This window comes from Phascolarctos cinereus, unplaced genomic scaffold (assembly GCF_003287225.1).
Source record: "Phascolarctos cinereus isolate Bilbo 61053 unplaced genomic scaffold, phaCin_HiC Scaffold_5;HRSCAF=322, whole genome shotgun sequence".
Classification (NCBI taxonomy): domain Eukaryota; kingdom Metazoa; phylum Chordata; class Mammalia; order Diprotodontia; family Phascolarctidae; genus Phascolarctos; species Phascolarctos cinereus.
Genome location: NW_027555958.1, coordinates 236,477,939 through 236,499,279, shown reverse-complemented (window position 1 = coordinate 236,499,279; position 21,341 = coordinate 236,477,939). Strand labels below are relative to the sequence as shown.

The following is a 21,341-nucleotide window of genomic DNA, read 5'->3' as shown; positions in this document are numbered from 1 at the left end:
GCTACCTTTAGGTCCAAAGACCAAACCTCCACTTTTCATCCATAAGGGAGAAGGAAAGAAATTTACATACTTAAGGGGAGGGTAATAAAGTGGAGAGGACATGACACTGTTTGACCTTGAGCAAGTCATTGCACTCTGGGTCTCAGTTGTCAAGAGAGAAGCACAAGGCTGATTAAGCAAAGGTTCCCTGTGTTCATTCCACCTTTGATTTATATGATTTTTCTATGGATGAATCCAAAATGTATTGCAAAAATTTATGGATAATCCCAAACCCCCATGACAACTTGCCTTTGTCCTCCACTCAACCCAAGCCAAGAATGTGAAAACTTCTTTTGATAAGTTCTCTGTTCTGAGCACCTAAGCAAAGGTCTTGTATATTCACAGATCTTGGGATTGGAAAGATCACCAGTGACTGTCCAGTGCACTAGTTGGTGGTCTCCAAAACATTTTCAGAAGACCCATGAAGTCAGAATCATTAGACATTTTTTACCTATTAAAATATTCCTCCCTTTTGCAACTACCTATGTGTGGAAATCTGGATTTTCTTCAAAAATTTCAACCAAAACAACCTCCCAAAAGATTGAATGCGGAAGGAGATAGGAGAATCCAATCATCTGCTGCAAAGTCAGATATGGGAGATATTTGAACAAATATGTAAAAAAATGCCACCTTCTTGCTATATTTGTTTTGGAAGATAAGTTATTTTTTGTTTAAAATTATTTATGTTAATATTAATGGGCTTATTATTGTAATTTTAAAATTAATCAATATATATTTTTAAAAATTGATCAATTTTCATTTCTGGTAAATATTGATAGATACAACGGACGTAAAGAAAAGCTCTTTGGGATCCTCAGTAATTTTTTTAAAGGCATATAAAGGGGTCTGGAGACTAAAAAAATTTGAGAACTATATATCTAGTTCAACCCATACCTTAACAAGAATCTCCTCTCTAATGCAACCCACAAGTGGAGCTCCTGACCTGCCACCTCTCATGGCAGCACATTTCACTTTGATATAGAACTTAATCGTTAGGAAGTTTTCCCTGACACCAAGCATAAGTCTGCTTTATGGGGCCAAACAGAATAAATGGAATCCCCTCCACTACAGAGTAGGCCTTCAAGCATTCTTCCTTCAGTCTCCTCTTCTCCAGGCTAACCCTGTTCAGTTCCTTCAATCAATTCTTAACATGGCAGAAGCCATACTGGCCACCCTCCTCTGCAGGCTTTCCAGCTTATCACATCCACATGCATCCACAAACATTTTCAACCTTCTCCTGCCAGAACTTTCTCAGGTTCTTGCTTTTCTTTTCCCCTTCTGCTTCCCGCTTCTGTAAGTTCCTCACCTCCTTCAAGATACGACTGCTGGCGACTCCAAAAACAAATCCTCTCCTAATCAGCTCTACCTGACTTTGGTGACCCTCTGCCCCCAGTTCTCACTGCTTTAGTATCCTCCTAGGTGTTATCTGAACTTGCTACGGTGACATGAAATAAGTATAAGGCTGATTAAGCAAAAGTTCCCTGTATTCTTTTTCCACCTTTGATTTATATGATTTTCTCATCCTAAACCTTTGCTGTTTAATGTGTAAGCTTCCTATTTCCCCATTAGACTGTCTCCAGTGAGTGCCCATCACACATAGGCTGGGATTGGGTCCTTTCCAAGCATCTCCCTATGTAGAAAATATGGTTTTCCATCAAAGGGATGAAGCTACCTGGAGATGAGAATGGGGCAAACTTTTTTGTAATTAAAATTTTTTTTCCAAGTATTTATTCTTTCCCTCCCTCAAAAAACAAAAATGAAATGCCTGTGACAATCAGTCAACAAGCATTTAAGTACTTACTACATGCCAGGCACTTTGCTAAATTCTGGCGACCCAAACATACATAGTCAAGAGAAGTAAATCCAAGTTGGTGCAAACTTAAAATCTGAGGTCCATTCTAACAGTGAAACTTTTTCCATTCCTTCTTAGAACTCATCCCTGATCTCTGGGCCTGGATGATATTAAGCATTGTTTAGGACACTACAGAGGGGAATTCCTATTTGGGTATAGAATGGGCTAATTGCCTTCTCAGATAGCTTTGAATTTCTGTAGAAGCTGTGACTCAGCTAGCCTATTTATGTCACCCTAGACACCTAAAACTACCCTTTTACAAGGAAGATTAGTGGAATATTCCCTTTTTCTTTTCCCCATTCCTCCTGTCTTTGTCTTCCTCCTCAGCGTTCTACATAATGGCCCTGTGGAAAGGTACCCACATTGGAAGAAGCTCAGAGGTCTACCCACTCACAAAAAAAGACATAAGCAACAAATGGAGATTCAATTCAGAAAAACAAGCAATAAACAGATAAGATTAAAAACACATCTTGTACAGGACAAGGGTCAAGTACATCACGGGGGTGGCAGGAACTGCAGAGATTTCCTGTTGAGACAAATGGCCTGGAGCCTTATCACCTGTCTGGATTCGTCTAGGAAGAGAAGGAGGTATACACCAGGACATTCACCCGAGCTTCCTTTTTGCAGCATAAGTATACAATACTAAGTGTTCACCCTTTAGAAAGGGCCCTGGTACCCTTAATTTATGGGCGACTAGATGGCACAGTGTGCCAGGCCTGGAATTCTGCTGCTTGAGATAAGGGGAGGGAAAAGGAGGAAAGCAGAAGAAGAGGGTGTCAAAGGAAGAGGGAGAAGAAGGGTGTGGGGAATCTATCCAACCAGACATCAGGAGAGGGAAGGAAGAGAGAAATGAGGTAGAAAGAGAGGTGTCACAGGAAGAGGAGGGTGAGAGAAAGGAGAGAGAGGAGGCAGAGGATGAGGAAAAATACAGGAAGATAAAAGAAAGTTTGAGTAGGGAAATGGGGGAAGGTGAAAGGGTGAAAGGAAGGAAGCAAAAAAGAGAAGAGGTCAAAGGAAGAATTGTAGGAAAGGAAAGAGGAGGAGAGAAGAAGGAAGAGAGGGTCTACTCACCAGCCACATAGTCTCCAAAGCCGATGGTGGAGATGGTAATGAAAGAATAGTAGAGGCCTTCAATGTAGTTCCAGTCCTCAGTCACCATAAAGACAAAGGGTGGGATCACCAGGTGCACCAGCACCCCCCAAATGATGAAGATGGCTGTGCACGTTATCTGAGCCTTCCTCTGTTTAGGGGTAGGGAAAGAGAATGAGGAAGCTAGTCTATTCGAGACCCAGAGAGTCAGAGAGACAGATTCTAGGACGCTCTGAAGGAAGGGCCCTCTCCAGCCTGGTCTATGAGGTCCTGAGAGGGTCACTGATAAGGAATTAAATCTTAGCTGGGGAAGCCCAAGGGAGTGAAGGCGAGTGGGGGAAGGAGAATCTCTATTTCTCTGGACATTCAGTCTTAGGCTGTATTTCTGTTCTCAGGCTTGATACATAATGTGGCCTTCTTCTTTACCATCCTTTCCTCCAGAATAGATCTCTGGATCCTTCCTACCCCTTTACAACAACTATTCACAACATGGATTGTAGAGTTCTAACTCTAGAGTGAGAAGACCTGGGTTCAAATCCCAGGTCTCCCAGGGAAAGGAATTTCATCACCTTGGGTCTCAGTTCTCTCCTTTGTTAAATGAAGGGATTTCACTAGACTATCTTTAAGAACCTTCAAAGCTCTAACCTCCTAAGATTCTATAACCATCCGTCTCTTCCCACTGTTCTAAAAATGGGGAGAGGTGGGTGTGGCCTGCTCCCTCTAGCCCAAACAGGAAATGGCAAAGGGGGTGCCTCCCTGCCCAGGCCCCTAATCATGCCCCGGCAGAGAGACCAGGCTCATCAGACCTGCAGGGACAGTCCCACAGAAGCATACATACCAGGCTCACGCCCCTCTTGGTGAGGAACTGCCCCAATCTCTTAGCACGTCCCCCGAAGAACTTCCCCAAGGCATTGATCCAGGTCAAGCAGAGGGGAACCCCAAAGAGGCCATAGAAAATGCAGAAGAGGCGCCCCGCAGGAGTTTTGGGGGTCACATTTCCATAACCTTTGGAAGGAGAAACAAGAGGGGTCAGACAGAAAGGAAATTCCTTTCTATAAAAGAATTCAGTGGGGGAAGGTGAGAGAAAGGTTGAGAGGAATGGGGATGTGATAGGAACAGATGAACTAATTTGACCTGATCAGTTCCAGCCACGAGGTGAGTGGCACATGTGCCCTCTCCCTCCCCTTCCCCCTCCCTCCCTCCCCAATAACTTCAGGCACACCCAAGCCTTTCTGGATTTACACAGCTCATGTCCACCTCTGTCAATCAGAACTTCTGGCTAAGATTTAAACTCAACACCTGCGGCTAATTATTTATTTTGCTTAATTACCGATATCTGATTTATTGGGGGGAGTTATAGGCGGCAGAGTAGCTTTTGGAGGGTGGGGACAGTATACTTGGCTCTGCCTCCCAAATAAGCATCCAGTCCGAGGCTTGGTAATTCCTCGTGAATCGTGTCAGATGCTCTGGGAAAAGTTCTTTTCTTAAAGTCCACAGGAGGGCATCAAAAGGACAAACTGTGACTTACCTTTTCGTCTGGTGGTTAAGAGCTGCCAGACCTTGCCTAGTCCTCCCTGAATGCTAAGGACTGAGCTTGGGGGACAGGATCAAGAGGAATGGCTATGTCTAGAGAACCCCCAATGAACAGAAGGACATGGAAGGCAAGGGAAGCCCACGTCAGCACAGACATACAGAATGACATACCAATGGTGGTGATGACTGTGGCGGCAAAGATGACAGCATTTGGCCAATTCCAGTTATTGAAGGTTTGATTCCCCGTGATAGCCACGCCCTGCCCAGCAGCCTCAGATACTACCTGGGGGGAGAAGTGACAGAAGGGAACAGATGGTGAGAATTCAGACAAGAAAGGAGAAGGACATGAGGGGGGATCGGGCTCAGATCAGGAGCCTTACAGGACGCAAGACTTTTGATCTTGATACCCAGAAGCATTCTTTTTGCTAAAGAGCCTCATCATTTCCCTCTAAGGCCAGCAGGCTTTATTCATGGCTGGGAATTACCTAGCCAGGTGGTGTTATTATTTACTATTATGATTACTATCATCACCCAACAACCAGGGGTCATCTCCACTCCTACTTACTTCTGGGTGCTAAGCCAATGAGATTTCCGCAACACAAGAGGGATTTCACACATGGTAGAAAGAGTATATGCCAAGTCAAGAGGCGGCATGATTCAGAGGGCAAAATACTGGCTATGGAACCAGGTTCTGGCTTCAGTCAGTCAAGTACCTACTATGTGTCAGAGAAAGGCAAAAGACAATCCCTATTCTCATAGAGCTCATAGGGTAATGGGGGGAAACAAACTGCAAACTATGATGTACAGAAAAGCCAAGCATTTATAAAGTGCTATTTATTAAGTGTGGGTAGCCAGGTGGCAAAGTGAATAGAGCCCCGGGCCTAGAGTCAGGAAGACCTGAGTTCAAATGTGGCCTCAGGCACTTCCTAGCTGTGTGAGGAGTCACTTAACCCTGTTTGCTTCAGTTTCTGCATCTGTAAAATGAGCTGGAGAAGGAAATGGCAAACCACTCCAATATCTTTGCCAAGGAAACCCCAAATGGGGTTATAGAAGAACTAGATCCAATAGAAATGAATAAACATCAACATTTTAAAGATGCCTGCTATGTACCAGTCACTGTGCTAAGCTCTGGAAATACAAAAGGAGGCAAAAGCCAGTTGCCACTCTCAAGTAGCTCATAGTCTAAAGTATGAAACGGGCATGGGTAAACTAGAGAGTATCCAAAGAGGGGCAACATATATGGTGAAAGGCCTTGATTCCATGGTTTGTTTGTTTTTTTTTAATCTATGGAATAAAACAAGCATTTCCATAACAGTACAATTAAAAAGGATGACATATGAAAAGAAAAAAGATATAGGCAGGATAAATTGGGGATAACCAATAGAAAGAAGGCACTGGAATTAAGAGGGAGAAGGAAAGTTTCCTGTAGGAGGTGGGATTTTAGCTGGATTTAGCAGGGAAGCCATAAGGTGAGGATGAAAAGGAAGGAGAGAATTCCAGGCACACACAGGGCACAGCCAGTGAAAATACCCGGAGGAACTGTAAGGAGACCAGAATCACTGGATCACAAGGTATTGTTGGGGATCGGGAAGTACAGTTTAAGAAGACTAGAAAAAGGAAGAAGGGCTCAGGTTATAAAGAGATTTGAATGCCAAAGCCGATTTTATATTTGATCCTGGAGGGGATATGGGACCAGTGGAGTTTACTACTGAGTAGAGAAATAACTGGTCAGACCTGCACCTTGGGAAGATTGCTTTAGTAGCTGGGTGGAGTAAGGACTGGATTGGGGAGAGATCTATGGTAGGCAGACTAACCAGCAGGCCCAGGTGTCAGGCGATAAAGGCCTGATAAATCCCATCTTTGAAGTTTACTACCTGGGTGACCTTGGACAAATCATCTGAACTTCCTATGCCTCAGTTTCCTCATCTGAAAAATAAGGGGACTGGGATTGACAGCCTCTAAGGTCCCTCCCCCTTCCTGTTCTAGATCCAAGATCAGAGCCTAACTCTGACACTTACAATAACTGTGGACAGACTAGTTAACATTCCTAGGCTTGTTTCCTTATCTATAAAATGGGGTGATCTTGGTCTTTGTACCAATTACCTCACAAAATCATGTGAAGAGCCCTTTGTAAACTTGAAGGCACTCTACTATGGTGTGCTGTCCCACCATTAACCACTGGGGCAAGGGTCTGGGAGGGAGAACGTGCTATTTGCCTTTCAAGGAGGTTCAGAAGTAGGTATAGATAAGATCAGGGGGATGTAGGGGAGAGGCTGCTTAGGAGATCCTTACTTCTGGGTCAGGAGGAAAGAAAGGCTTAGGAGGATCATGGGATTTAGAGTTTGAAAGTACCTTAGAGATTATCTAGTTCAACTCATTTTTCTTTGATAACAATAACTCACATTTACCTAGCGCTTGTTATGTGCTGGACGCCATGCTAAATGGCTTACAATTATTATCTCATTTGATCCTCATAGCAACCCTGGGAGGTAGTTGCTATTATTAACTCCATTTTACAGATGGGGAAATTGAGGTAGACAGGTTAAGTGACTTATCCAAGATCACACAGTTAGTACCTCTCTGAGGCTATTTTGGGGGGCAGCAGCTAGGTGGCACAGTGGATAGAATGCTGAGCCTGAAGTCAGGAAGATGAGTCTTCCTGACTTCAAATCTGGCCTCAGAGACTTACTAGCTATGTGACCCTGGGCAAGTCACTTAACCCTGTTTGCCTCAGTTTTTTCATCTGTAAAACGAGCTGGAGAAGGAAACGGCAAACCACTCCAGTATCTTTGCCAACAAAACCCCAAATGGGGTTACAGAGAGTAGGACATGCCTGGAAAAAAAAACAAAAAGCAACTGAACAAGAGGTCGTATTTGAAAATCCTGACTCTAGGCACAGTGCTCTCTATTCACTGCACCAACTGGTTGCCTCTAGTAATGGAATGCTGAGTGAGGACTTAGCAGGATGAGCCCCAAATGGGAAGCCATCAACCAAGGTCTACTCTTGACTCCAAAGCCAGGGGCCCAAGATATAAGTCCCTTCTCTCTCTTTATGCCATTCCCAAATAAAATGGCCCAGGGAAAGTCTCCAGCCTAGAAGAGACTGGCTGAAACATCCATCAGGACATTTAACGAAGGAAAGGGCAAGGTTGGAGGGGAGGAGGGGAGGAGGAGGAGGAGGGAGGGGAGTAAAATTCAGGGTCCAGGATGAGGTCGCACAGAACTTCATCATCCTTCTCCCACCACCACACCCCAAGCTTGTGTCAGCTCCAGCTCCACTGACGTGTGCTGGGGAAAAAAGCAGAAGGGTGGATTTGCTGGACAGGAATGTGAAGTTTACAGATACGGTGAGGGAATCCGTGTAAATGGATACAGTATGTTCTTTAAGGAATTTTCCAATTCGATGTGTTGGTCCAACAGGCTATCAACACTGTTTATCATCCATCCCTCCACAGAGACTCAATTGCTCAGTTTCTAAGTGCTTCCAACGGTTAGGAAGATAGGAGCATGGAGAGTGGGTGTAGGGAGTAGAAAGCGGGGGGTGGGAAGAAGGAAGAAGATAATTTAAATATACAAAATATATTCAATAATTGAATTTGTTAAATCATAATTTACTATATATTAACTAATATATTATATGATATAACAATATATTAAACATATTTTATTCACTGAACGGTTGTTCAGTCATTTCTGTTGTGTTTGACCCTTCATGACCTCAGTTGGGGCTTTCTTGGCAAAACTGGAGTGGTTTGCAATTTCCTTCTTCAGCTTATTTTATAGATGAGGAAACTGAGGCAAACAGGATTTAGTAACTTGTTCAGGATCACACAGCTAGTAAGCGTCTGAGGCCTGAATTGAACTCAGGTTTTCCTGACTCTAGGACTGGTGTTCTATCCACCGAGTCCCCTACCTGCCTTTTACGACATTATTATATAACATATGAAATATGCTGATTATAAATTAAGGTAAATACATTAGAATATATATTTATTTATGATATAAATATAAATATGATTTAATATATAATGTAAACATATGTTTAAAGGCATATACATACATACACACACAAATAAAATGTTCCCTGTCTTCAGGAGTTCACAATCCAGCTAGAGACAGGACAAGAAATGTCAAACAAGTGGAGAAAATATAAATAGATGAAAAGGGAAGGATATTTGAAGGCCTGCTTTGGGGCTGGCAGGAAATGCTAAGTACAATAAACTGGGCTTTTATAGGATGGAAGAGGGAGGGAGGGATGGGCCCAATGCTTGGGGCAGATGGCGTAAGAGGGAGAGAGCAGAGCTGCTCAACTCTGAAGTTCCCACTTCTTTATAAAGCACAAGGCTCTTCAGATTGGAAGGTGTAGGACAAATGTGTTCCAAGAGGAAACTGAAGCCCAAGGTAGGTAAGGAGACAGTCTTAATTGAAGTCTCTAGGGCAGATGACTTCCATCCGAGGGGATTCAAGGGACCAGAGAACCATCACTTTCAGTGGCCTTTAAGGAAACATAGAAAACTAGAGAAGGGCCAGAAAGTCAGAGATGGTCAAAGCTTCAATTCTCATTCTTTCTTTCACTCTCTTCTCTCTTTCTCTCCTCTACCCATTCCCCAAATTACTACATACTACTGAGTTTAAGTCCTAGGCAAAATTATAAAAGAGCTGATTAAACAAATGATGTTTTGATAGGAAAGTGTTGATCACTAGGAGCCAACGTGGGTTCACTGAGGATTTCTTCAGTACTTGATAGGATTTCATTGACATGGGTGGGCACTCGATCTACTGAGAAAGACTGAAACCTTTGCATATTTTAGTAGACAGTCTTCAAGCTAGTTTCAGAGACTGATCACTTCTGGCTTCACCTTTCACATTCTCTACTTTTCTACCAGCAGCCTTCTCACCCTGCTCTTCAGCCTTCTCTTCTGACTGATCTGTCACTGATCTGCCTGGACTAGGCTTTCACTGCCAGCTCCGCTCCTAACTCTTGAGACTTCACCTCCTTATCTGGATATCCAGTCATATCCCCAAGTGGGCATCCTTACCCCCATCCCCCTTATTCCCCTACTCTCTAGTTCTCCTTTATATGTTGTCTTTCCTCACTAAAATGTAAATTCTGAAAGCAGAACCTGTCTTTTTTTTTTGCTTGTATTTGTACCCCTAGCACTTAGCACAGTAACTAGAACACAGTATGCATTGAATAAATGCTTCATCTATCACCAGGTGGCCAAGCTCCCGGTTATGAGTGAGGCTGGTACTTGGATGAGAAACACACCCACATTCCACTGCCAGGCCTGCATTTCCAGCTTGCTAGGACCTGTTGGTAGCCTTCACTGGCATGGCTCCTGAGGATCCAGGACTACGATGAGGTGCCAGAGCTAGGTCTATAAGTCATGCCAAACAAAAAGAACCATGATGTATTGGAATGAGCATTGGATGGTCAGAAAACGTGGATTTTAGACTTGTGTGACCTTGGGCAAGTCACTGGGGTCCCTTCTTTTGGAGCTGGATCTTTCCAAATTTGGCACCCTTACTATCAAACCACGGTGTTTCTCCATCATCCTCATTTTACTGATAGGTGGTTGTTCATGTGGTTGATAGGACTGTGTACCATTGGCTTCCTGCCCACCCCTCCAAAGGACCAGTGCCTGGTATCTAAACTTTAGCTAGTCCTTTGGGTTTTGGCACTGTCTTCAGTTTAAATGTACATCTCACCTAGGAGGAATAATGCTTCAAGCTTTTAGCAAGTCACCTACATGTTAATATAAATGAATTTCAGATCATTTCCTCCTAGTCTATTTGGACTGGAGGCAGGGTGATGAGAGAGAGTACAGAGATATTGAGTGAGTGAAATGGGCAATTAGTGCCACTAAAGGGAAGGAATAAAAGAAATTGGGGGAGACCAAAGACACTTAAGTGATATCGTACAGTAGAAATACGGAATAGCACTAGCTTAGAGCCAGAGGATGTGAGTTCAAGTTTTGGATCAGAAGCTCACCATGTTAAGTCATAAATTCTCTGGCATTGGTTTCTTCGTCTACATAAAGAAGAGGCTGGATTGGATGACTTCTGATATTTCTTCTATGACCAGATTTATGATTCTTTGACTATTTCAAGCTAAGTATTGAAGGACTGAGAAAGCTGGTGGGCGCCCTTGTCCTTGGAGACATGGCTGCTCATCTGAGCCAGGTCCCAGTAAGGGGGCCAGCTCCTCTCCACACAGAGCATACTTTTGTGTTATAACCTTTCAGGCCCTTTTCTTATCAGCCTGCCTCAGACCCACTTGCTCCCCCATTCCCATTTTTATCACAATGGTTCTGACAGGCCTCAGAGCTTGGGGAGGGGCCAGGGATGGGAGAGTCCCTGGAAGCCTTTAGCTCCACAAAGCTGTCACTTCTCTCGGGGGCCCCAGGCTGGGGTAAAGGGGCTTCCCCAACCAGGTTATGGTCAATCCTGTGACCCAGGGGTGAAGGGAGCTCTACAGGAAGTAGGAACAAAGAAAAGCCCTTCAGCAGGGCTTGAGGGAATTCAATTCAACATGCATTTTTATTAAGTATCTTCTATATGACAAGCACTGTACTAGGCATGGAAGACAGAAAGATGAGAACAGAGATACCTCCTTGGAGACAGCTGTGTGGTACAGTGGATAGAGTTCCCAGCCCGGAGTCATGAAGACTCATCTTCCTGACTTCAAATGTGGCCTCAGATACTGTCTAGCTGTGTGACCCTTGGCATACAGGTTTACCTCAGTTTCCTCATCTGTAAAATGAGCTGGAGAAGAAAATCGCAAACCACTCCAGTGTTTTTGCCAAGGAAACCTCAAATGGGGTCACGGAGAGTCAGACACAAATAACAACAACAACAGTACCTCTCTCAGGGAGCTCACAAGATTGAAAGCTGGAGATCTCGTTTAAATCCCTTATAAAGAAACTGAGGCCTAGAGAGAAAGTAAGGACTTATTCCATGGCACCATCTAGCAGGAGAGTAAAGACCACAGATCCAGAGCTGGACAATGCCTCAGAGGCCACCGGGTCCAATACCTTTATTTTGCACACGGGGAAACCAAGGCCCAGGAAGGTTAACTGATTTACCAAAGACCACGCAGGCACTAACAAATATATCTGAGAAGCCCTCAAGAAGGAAATAATAGTAACTCAAATGGAGCTGACACTTTGGGGTTTAAGAAGCAATTTATTCACAAATCTACAAGGTAGACGATAGAAGGTACTCTGATACAACAACTCCGTGAAGTAGCTATTATTCCTATTTTATAGATGAGGAAACTGAGACTCACAAAAAAATAAGTAATTTTCCCATGGTCACACAGTAATATTCCAAGGCAGGATATGAATTCATGCCTTTCTGATGCTACGTCCATCCAGCACTCTGTCCACAGTGCCGCCTATTTGCAATCCAGGGAATGGAGGTCATCGATTCTTCGGTTCCCCACATCATTATCCTCTCTCCTGATTCCTTCAAGGAAGTTTTCTGTATCCCTAAATTTTCAACTGTGGCAAAGCCTGCAGAATTTTTTCCCCTCAATTCCTCGACTTGATAATTATTCCAGGTGTGTCCATCTTATTATCCCAATTGGATTATACTCCTTGAGGACAAGGACTGTATCTTCAGCTTATGAATTTCCAGCAGCTGACATCACTGGACAGTGGTATGCTCAATGACTGGACATATGGTAGCAGACAGTCACATAGCAGGTACCCTTGATCAATAGTCAGAAATCCTAAGAACTGACACATACACCAATTTAAGTCTTGCTAAATGCTTTAGAGACACTACTTAGCCTTGCCATGACCTAGTTATTACTATCCCCATTTTTCAGGCTGGTAAACTGAGGCGGGGGGGAATTCAAATGACTTGCTCATAGTCACAAAGGAAGGTATCAGAGAAAAGGGCTGAGGACTCGGGTCCTTCCTGGGTGCAAGTCTAGCACTCTAGGCCAGATGCAATATTCAACTCTTAGCCCTTGGCTCCCTGTTGGGAGATCCTGGTGCTGCTGGAATGTCTCCCAGAATCCAACCAGGGTACTATTGGGCTCCCCAGCACTGTCAGGGTATCTGTCATAATGATGCCCTTGGAATTTGGAAACATGGTTTCAAACTCAAGACTCCAACTGGGGGGCAAGGGGAAGGGCGTGTGTCCTTAGAGAGTCAAGCTTCAATTTCCTCATCTGTAAAAGTAGAGTGCTAACTCATACTACTACACTTGCCTTTGTAAACCTTAAAGCACCACATAAATATGACCTATTACAAGTTTTTTTTTTCTCTCAGTTGCCAAGGGAACCTGTTTATCATTCATTCTCTGCTTACAACATAGGATTTAGAGCTCAAAAGAACTTATCTAGTCCAACCATTTTGCAGGCAGAAGGAAATTGAAGCCCAGAAAGGGGTATTGACTTGTCAAAAAGTCAAACAGGAAGAAAATAGCAAGACCAGGACTAAAACCTAATTTCTGGCCCTAAATATAGTGTTCTTTAAAAAAAGCATATATAATATATATGTATATATATATATGTACAAAATATATATATATATAAATATATATACATACACACACATACACACACGTGTATATATGTATATACATATATGTATGTGTATACACATATGCATATATGTATATGTGTACATACATATATGTATATATGTGAAGTGCACATGCATATATACATATGTGTATGTAGATAGCATTCTTATGCCGCATTGCCTGTGTACACAGTAAACATTTAATGAATGCTTTTTCATTCATCTATTCCATCCATTAGATTGCAAACTCCTTGAGGGCAGGGACTGTCTTTTGCCCCTCGTTTTTCCCCTTTAGCAGAAGGCCTGGCATACAGTAGGTGCTTAATAAAAGTTTGCTGAATGAATGAATGAATGAATCCATCCATCCATCCATCCATCCATCCATCCATCCATCCATCCAGAGCTAGACTGGCCTCATTGTTGCCTCAGTCATGGGGAATTTAGCCAGAGAGCTAGTGATCTCAGTGTAGGTTAAGGAAGGCTGAGAGGCGCTTTTAGAAGCCACATGGAATATATAGGGCAGATCCTGGTTTTGCTAACTGTGGGGGAAGCTAGACCCCTGCTGCACAGGCCTTCAGACTAGCCTCTAGCTCAGTGCTTCATTGGCGCCACACTCCGTCTTGGAATGAAAGAGGTAACCAACCTACAGAGTAGCAGAGGCCTCTGTGAGGTTAAACGGACAGGGTGGAGGGTAGAATCGGGGGGTGGAAGAGACAAGCCACAGACAGGCAAACACCCTGTAGACAGTTTGTCCTCACTCCAGCCCAGGCCTTGGGATCGGAGAAGCAGCCCTCCCCAGGAAAGGACCCAGCCGATCTCATTCACGCGAAGCATTCTTTAACTTGGCTCTCAAAATTACACAGACCAATATTTTCATTTTCTGCACAAGCCTGGAGATTGGACCAGGGATGGGAAAGGGCCAAAGAGGGGGGACCTCGAGACAGGCCAGGCTTAGCTTTCATTTCTGGAAAGAACTCAGCCTTATTCCTTTGTTTTTCCCATTTTCCTTCAAGTGGCAGGGCCCAAGTTTGATCCTGGGGTCCAAAAGACAAAGGGTACACTCTTCTCCAGCCCCTGCCACATGGGTTAAAAGGGTTCCTAAAGCGGTCAGATTTGCTGAAAAATCTTAGCTGGACTCCAGTCAACCTCTTGGAGAGGCAGGATTTGTCCCACTGCCACAGTACCCCAGAGCTAGCCCTTCCCTCCAATTCCCCAGCACTTACAAACTCATTAATACCAGGCTTCTCAGGGATCCCTGGGGTGTATCTGCTAGTAGCAAATTATTTTCTTGTTCTATCCCATCAGATCACAAGATATTAGAAAGAAAGAACATTAGACATGTCATGGAGTCCTCATTTTACTGAGTCACAAGAACTAATTAACTTGTCCCAAGTCACATGGCAAGTGTACTGAGGCAGGATTTGAACTCAGGTCTTCCTATTTCTAAACCCACTTGGAAAAAATCATTTCCTACAGGCCCTTCGACTTCATAGGGTCAGAGATTTAGAGTAGGAATCAATCAACAAGCATTTATTAAGCACCTACTGTGTGCCAGGTATCTTCTAGGCCCTGGAATATAATGACAAAGAATGATACAATCCCCACTGTCAAAGAACTCACATTCTAACAGAATGAACCTAGAGGTCACTATAACCTCCTCAATTTACAGATGAGGAAACTGAGGCTGGGAGATGTTAAGTAATTTACCCAAGATCACACAGCTAATAAAGGTCTGGGGCACAATTCAAATCCAGGTCTTCCTGACTTGACTTTACTTCCAGTGCTCTACCACCTACCTATAACATGCTATGTTTTTTTGTGGGTGGGGGTGGGGATGGAGGCACAATCAGGTTAAATGACTTGTCCAACGTCACCCAGCCAGTAAGTGTCTGATGCCAAATTTGAACTCAGGTCCTCCTGACTCCAGGGTTGATGCTCTGTCCACCTCGACACCCAGCTGCCCCCCTGCTGTCTTATAGTTACCCTCCCTAAGAAACCCATCAGTATTTCCTGAGAGGGAAACCCCAGTACCCTTAATTGACTCTGGGAGCACCAGAGCTTGAAGGGACCTTAGGGACTTTACCTATCCCATACATTCTGGGAGGCACTGTGGTCTAAGTAGCAGAATTGGCTCAAGTCTGGAGACTGGAGCTCCCAATCTTGGCCCTAATAACACCTGTGGATATACTAGACCCAAGGTAACATCCAAGCTCTCATTTGTAAAGCAGAGTGTAATATATCAACTATTTACCTCACAAGGCTGATGGGAGGAAATTCTCTGCAAACCTGAAAGACTTGGTCAAATGATTTCATCTCCATTGGCCTTAGTTTCTTCGTCCGTAAAATTAGGGGGCTCGACTCAAGGAACTCCAAAGTTCCTTCCAGCCCTAAATCTAAGATTGTGTCATTCCCATCCTTTTTAGAGTGGCTGACAAACTCCCATGGCTAGACAGTGACAAAAATGGCATTAGAACCCAGAGGACAAACAATGCTCTTGCCCCACAACACACTTCATTTTCCCATGGAGACACGGACAGTGTGAGGCACATGATTCCTTCCAATGCCAACAGAGGTGGGCAGGGCCACCATGGCGCCCCTCCTTGGGGAAGAGTCCCTAACACAAGTTTGCAAAGTAGATTCTAGATAAAGACATTAAGGTTTAGTTAAAAGTAAAATTTTAACTACGATAACGGATAATGATTGGCTCAACCTTCCTCTAGTTGAGGGTTTTGACACAGTGCTTAGAACCATGGGATTAGTTCCTTCTACTGAGAAGTCCGGATCTGACTGAGAAACCTAGCTCTAGATGTCTTGGGTTTAACATACTTGGCTCTCTTTATACAGTCTTAGCCCCCTACATGCATGAGACACCCAAGACCAGTGACACCAATTTTTGGCGTGATCTCCCTGCAGCTCCCCAGAAACAGATGCCAGGAAAAACCAAGGCCTATAACTTGGTTTGTGTGACCTTAGAGAAGGCAGGCAAGGCATTTAAAATCTGTCCCTTCTATTTGCCCCAGCAGCAATTCACAGGTTCTCCAACCCCAGATGGCTCTTGGGGTGGGGTGTACAGAAGGATGCAGGCCAGTGCTCCCTCTGTTCATCCCAACATTTTTTTTTGCAGTTTTGTTTCAGCCGGATCCTGCAGCAGCAGCTCTAACAGCAATGTTGTCCTGGGGTGGCCAGCAAGACCCAGCAGTAGGCTCCAATTTATACCAGGACCCTGAGCTGCTCAATCCAGCAGGAGAGGAAGGGAGGGAAGAGGGAAATCTAATCAGCAAAGATCCCACAATGGTGTTGGCCAGGCTAGGGGATGTGTGAGCTGCCAAAACCAATACCATCAAGTTTCTCCCTGTGGAGAGTTGGTCCCACTGGAGTCCTGGAAGGAAAAGTGGAGCCAGGCAGGGTCACAAGGAGAAGACTGAGAAGAGATGGAGCAAGGTGTAGAGGAAAAGGGACCAAAAAGAAGAGAAAGACTCAAGGGAGCTGGAGTAGAAAGGCTGTAGGGGATGGGGGGGAGTTGTACAAGAACACAGGGGAAGGATACTATGACCGTGGTAAGTCACTTAACTTCTCTCTGCCTCTATTTTCCTCAGTTGTAAAATAATAGCACCTACCTCATAGGGTGTTTATGAGGATCAAATGAGATATCTGTAAAGTGCTCAGCACAGTACCTGGCATTGCAGGAACTTGATAAATTCTTGCTTTGTCTGTGAACTGAGAATAAAATTTAAAAAAAATGCTCATTGCCCTCCCCTTCCCCTTTAAAATAAAAGCTTTGAAATTTAAACTCCGCTAATCATCTTGAAGAAAAGTGATCTCCCTTGTGCCAGGTACTGTGCTAAATGCTGGGGACACAGAAAGAGGCAGAAAAACTGCCCCTGCCTTCATGGAGCTTACAATCTAATGGTGGAGGGGGACAACATGCAAACTTACCTGCCCCAGAATAAATACAAAGCAACTACAGACAGGATAAATAGGAAGTAATTAACAGAGGGCAGGCTTCCAGTAAAAGAAGGGATTTTCCACTGGGACTTAATTGGTGAAGAGGAGGTAGAGCATTCCAGGCATGGCGGACAATCAGAGAAAATGCCCAGAGTCGACAAATGGAGTATGCTGTTTGTGGAACAGCCAGGAGGCAGTGTCACTAGATCGAAAAGTACATGTGGTATAGGAATAAAGTGTAAGAAGACTGGAAAGGTAGGAAGCAGCTAGGTTATGAAGGTCTCTTAATGCCAATCAGAGCATTTTTTAAAAAATTTGCTCCTGGAGGCAATGGGGACCAGAAGGCAGCAGCAGACCACGAGAACCTGCAGGGCGTGGGCAGGGCACAGGGGAATTTTCCAGCTGCCACTTGGGTGACAGGCCACCAGCAGAAAGGGAGCCAAGTAACCTCTCCCTGCAGGAGGAAGGGAAGGTGGTATGCCAGCACGAGGCTGGAGGAAGCAGAGGGAGAAGAGAGACAGCAGGATTCTGACGAACAGAGATGGGCACACATGCTCTCTGCCTTCAAAGAAGGCAATCGGAGCCAGCTCCCCAGGCTTCTGATCCATCTGGAGCCAAAGGGCAACCCTGACCAGTTCCCCATCCAGCCAAGCAAGTTAGAACAGGCCGAAGCATCCAAGCAAGTCGGAACAGGCCGAAGCATCCAGGAAATGCCACACAGCCCGCCTCTTCAGCCAGGTTCAAGTGCAGTGACTGCAGGTCACTAGCTGAAGACTGGAACTGAGAAGCCTAATTCTAGACACATGCATGATTAGCTAACATGCTTAGTGTTTGGGGCACAGTCCCCACCTCAACTGCGTCTCACACCAACTCACACATAAGCTTATGAAAGTAAAGGCTTTCCTCTAAGGCTCTCTGCATTTCTTTTATCTTCTAGGTGCTTTTTGCTTTTAAAACCCCACGGATGGTGAACTCCCTGAGGGCAGAGTGGCTCACTTGCTTTACTGGCATAGAGGAGAATAACAAAATAGTCTAAAGGGGAGGATTAAGGTGAAGGTGACTGGGGGAAGGAACACAATAGAGAGCCCCAGACAACCACATAAAATGAATGGATGTGCTCTAGCCCTCCAATAATGATTTTAATTTTGACACTTAAGGCTTATAACCTTACAAGCTATTAGCATATAAAAGACTTCTATTTTGTATATATAGGTAGTCCCCCAACTATCCCTAGAAGGTGAGCTCCAGGTGTGCAGAGAGAATATTTTTACCTTTATTTGTACCCTTGGCAAGAAGCCTGGCACTAGGTAGTTCCTGTGTTTTTTAAGTGACAACTAATTTTTCAATCAAAATTGTTGGGGCTTCCACCTCACTTAAACATTGATTTAATGATCTGACAACCCCAAAAGGAAGCGAGGAAGGAAACAAGCAATTTATTAAGTGTTTACTATGTGCCAGGAACTGTTCTAACAAAAGCGTGCTGCTGAAAAGCAGGAGTAGGGAGAGGGAGGAAAGAAAGATGGTCCAGCCACAGTTTAAAGCTCTGAAGTTAGGACAGGATGGGGACAGCCTGAGTTCTTCCACAAAATGCCAGGTTCCAGAAGGAACTCACCAGTGGGAGAAGGGGGCAAGCTTTACAGACTGACAGTCCAGGTTGAGAAGACACCCCCCCTAATCCCTACCAACTCTTCCTGCTCAAAGGACTGTTCTGAAATCATTCTCCTCTTCCCCTTCATATACCTGAGCTCCCCGTTCCCTCTTCCTTCCTAGGATTTCAGAACTGGAATCTTAGAGATTATCCAGTCTTACAGACCAGGGAACCAAGGGCCAGAGAAGGGAAATCATTTCACGGGATCAGAGGTTCAGAGCTGGAAAGTACCTTAGAGGCCCATTCAGCCTGACCCCCAGGTAGCCGCAAGGCAGTGCGCCAGTATTTAAATCTAGACAGGTTTTATTCTCATGTGTGAGTTGCCTCAAATCTATTTATCTTGTTCCTGAGTCCTTAAAATAATGCTCAGTTTTCTCACCTCTCTGCTCTGCCCTGCTCATCCAGGGGGAAGCCTGGCACTGGCCAGAAAGGAAAAAGCCCACTGGATCCTTGTCCTCATTGGAGGGCAGGCCAGGATTCCTTTCCACTTTCCTGGACAGCCTTTAAGATTTCAATTCCCTCTTATGAATCTCTCAATCTAAAATGAAAACCACAGGAACTATGTCGACCACAACCAGCATAGGGAGGAAATACACACCCCATGTCCCCCTTGCTACCCTCCCTGCTCCATGCACTCACCTCCTCCCCACGCCCAACATTGGCCTCTCTCCCAATCCCAGGCACTAGGGTGGGGAGGGTACAAGGAAGGTTACAACCAAATTCCCAGAATAGATGCTGCCTCCTCCTCCCACTAGAGTTTTATCCTTGGCCTCAGCCGCTTGTTCTGTTCTTTCTTCCTCATTCAATTCTTCTTCCCTTCCTTCCCCACTCTCCCTTTTGTACACCTCTTTAGGAGGTTGATATGGGGGGCTAGGGTCAAACTGGGCTGTCATGTGTGTTAGGGACTCTAGCCAGCCTTGAAATCATCTCTGAGACAAGGCTGCCAAACAAACAAACAAACAAAAACACTCCCTCTAAATGAATGCAGCCTCCTCCCCTCTCTCTCCTCCTCCCCACAAATGCAATGCCACCTTTCCCTTTTTCTTTTCTGCTCTGTCAGATCTAACCCATCCTGACCCATTCCATCCAGTCCTGGGTCCTCATCTCTCAGCAACATTATAGGAGCCCAGAGGGAGGCTGTGGGGTTACAATCCTAGGGAAGGAGTACCATGCCAGATGTGAAAACTTTTTCAGCAAAAACCTCTGGATTTCCGAATTTCACATGCCTGGGAGTCACTGTCCAACTTCTGGTGGAACAAAGGGGGGACAAAAAAGGTGGGGTGACTCCCTCATCAGCCATTGTTCCCAGGCTTGCACAGCAACCCCTTGGCCCCTTCCACCCCTTTCCAATATCTCACTGCCTGTGAGAGCACTAAATGGAAATCTTTACCCGTCAGGGGTTGACCTGGGTGGGATACAGGTTTGGGTTAAGGCAAACAAAACCAGTTGTCGTTGTTTTGGGCTCGGAATGGGAAGTCAGCAGGAGTTCCCAGGCCCCTGGAGGGGGGAGGGGGACAGGAGAAGCAGCACAAACTGGAAATCCCCATGCATGTTAACACAGGTGATTGTCATTTTGGACCCTGGATCCTTCATCACCATCTCCTTTTCCCAGTCCCTTGGCACACTATCTAGGTCTAGTGGAAAGAGCGCTGAACTCAGGAGTCCAGAGATCTAGTTTCAAATCTGGCTCTGACTCTTGCTGGCTGCTCAAGCTGAGGGTAAGACACTTTTGCCTCTCTAAGCCTCCATTTTACCATCTATAAAATGGGGATCACAATAAGAGTCACCAGATTATTGGGAGGAAAGCCTTTATAAAAGGTCTAGGAAAATATGAGCTCCATACAATGGATGGCAGTAATTCTCACCCACCCCCAACCCATTTTCCCTCAGAAGACCTTGTCATAATCACCCCCACCCCCTCATTTCTGATTTGTCTATGAAGGCTCCCCAGGAATTAGATTTTTCTACAGATGCTGGGATGATGGAGAAGAGAAAACTACCTTGGCAGACTACATGCTGAGAAGGGGGGGGGTGATGGTTGGGGGCTGGAACGTACAACTCTAGATACTCCTCCTTAATTGAGTTTCTAAGAGTCTGAGCTTGGAAGGTGTGTAAAGTTTATTTGCTCTAACCCATTTATTCTATGAAGGTAGCTAGGTGGCTCAGTGGACAGAACACTGGGTCTGGAGTCTGGAAGACCTGAGTTCAAATCTGGCTTCAGAAAGTTACTTAGAAGCTGGGCAAGTCATTTAATCTCTACCTCTGTTTGCCTTAAGCCACTGAAGAAGGAAATGGCAAACCACTCCACTATCTTTGCCAAGAAAACCCCATACAGAGTCAGGAAGAGTTGGACACGACTGAAATAAATGAACAACAATTCATTCTACAGGACTGTGAGGCTCAGCTAGGGGGAGACACATAGGTAAAATAGCAAGATTAAGGTCATACAGGTAAATAGCAGAGCCCAGGCCCAGGTGTCTGTGTTTAAGAGGTCTCCCTTATCTGGAATCTATTTCTTTTCCACCTCTAGGCTGGAAGCCCAGGCCCTCTGACTGCCTCAAAAGCAGCATTTCTCCTTATCACCTCTAAGAGACCTCAAGGGGGTCATCTCCAATGGTCCTGATCCATATCTTGCCACTGGACCCAGATGGCTCCAGAGGAGAAAGTGAGGCTGGTGACTTTGCACACAGCCTTCCAATTC

The 21,341-nt window shown here is 44.9% G+C and overlaps 1 protein-coding gene across 1 annotated transcript in view; it reads right to left on the bottom strand.

Moving 5' to 3' along the window:
- The window catches only part of KCNK5 (potassium two pore domain channel subfamily K member 5), a 61,256-nt gene that overhangs the window by 4,551 nt on the left and 35,364 nt on the right, over positions 1-21,341 (bottom strand). Inside the window, exons 2-4 of the mRNA XM_020999494.2 lie at positions 4,685-4,796; positions 3,819-3,985; positions 2,963-3,131 (exon numbers count right to left, since the gene is read on the bottom strand). Coding sequence (XP_020855153.1) covers positions 2,963-3,131; positions 3,819-3,985; positions 4,685-4,796 — 448 coding nt within the window. The remainder of the gene's footprint in view (positions 1-2,962; positions 3,132-3,818; positions 3,986-4,684; positions 4,797-21,341) is intronic.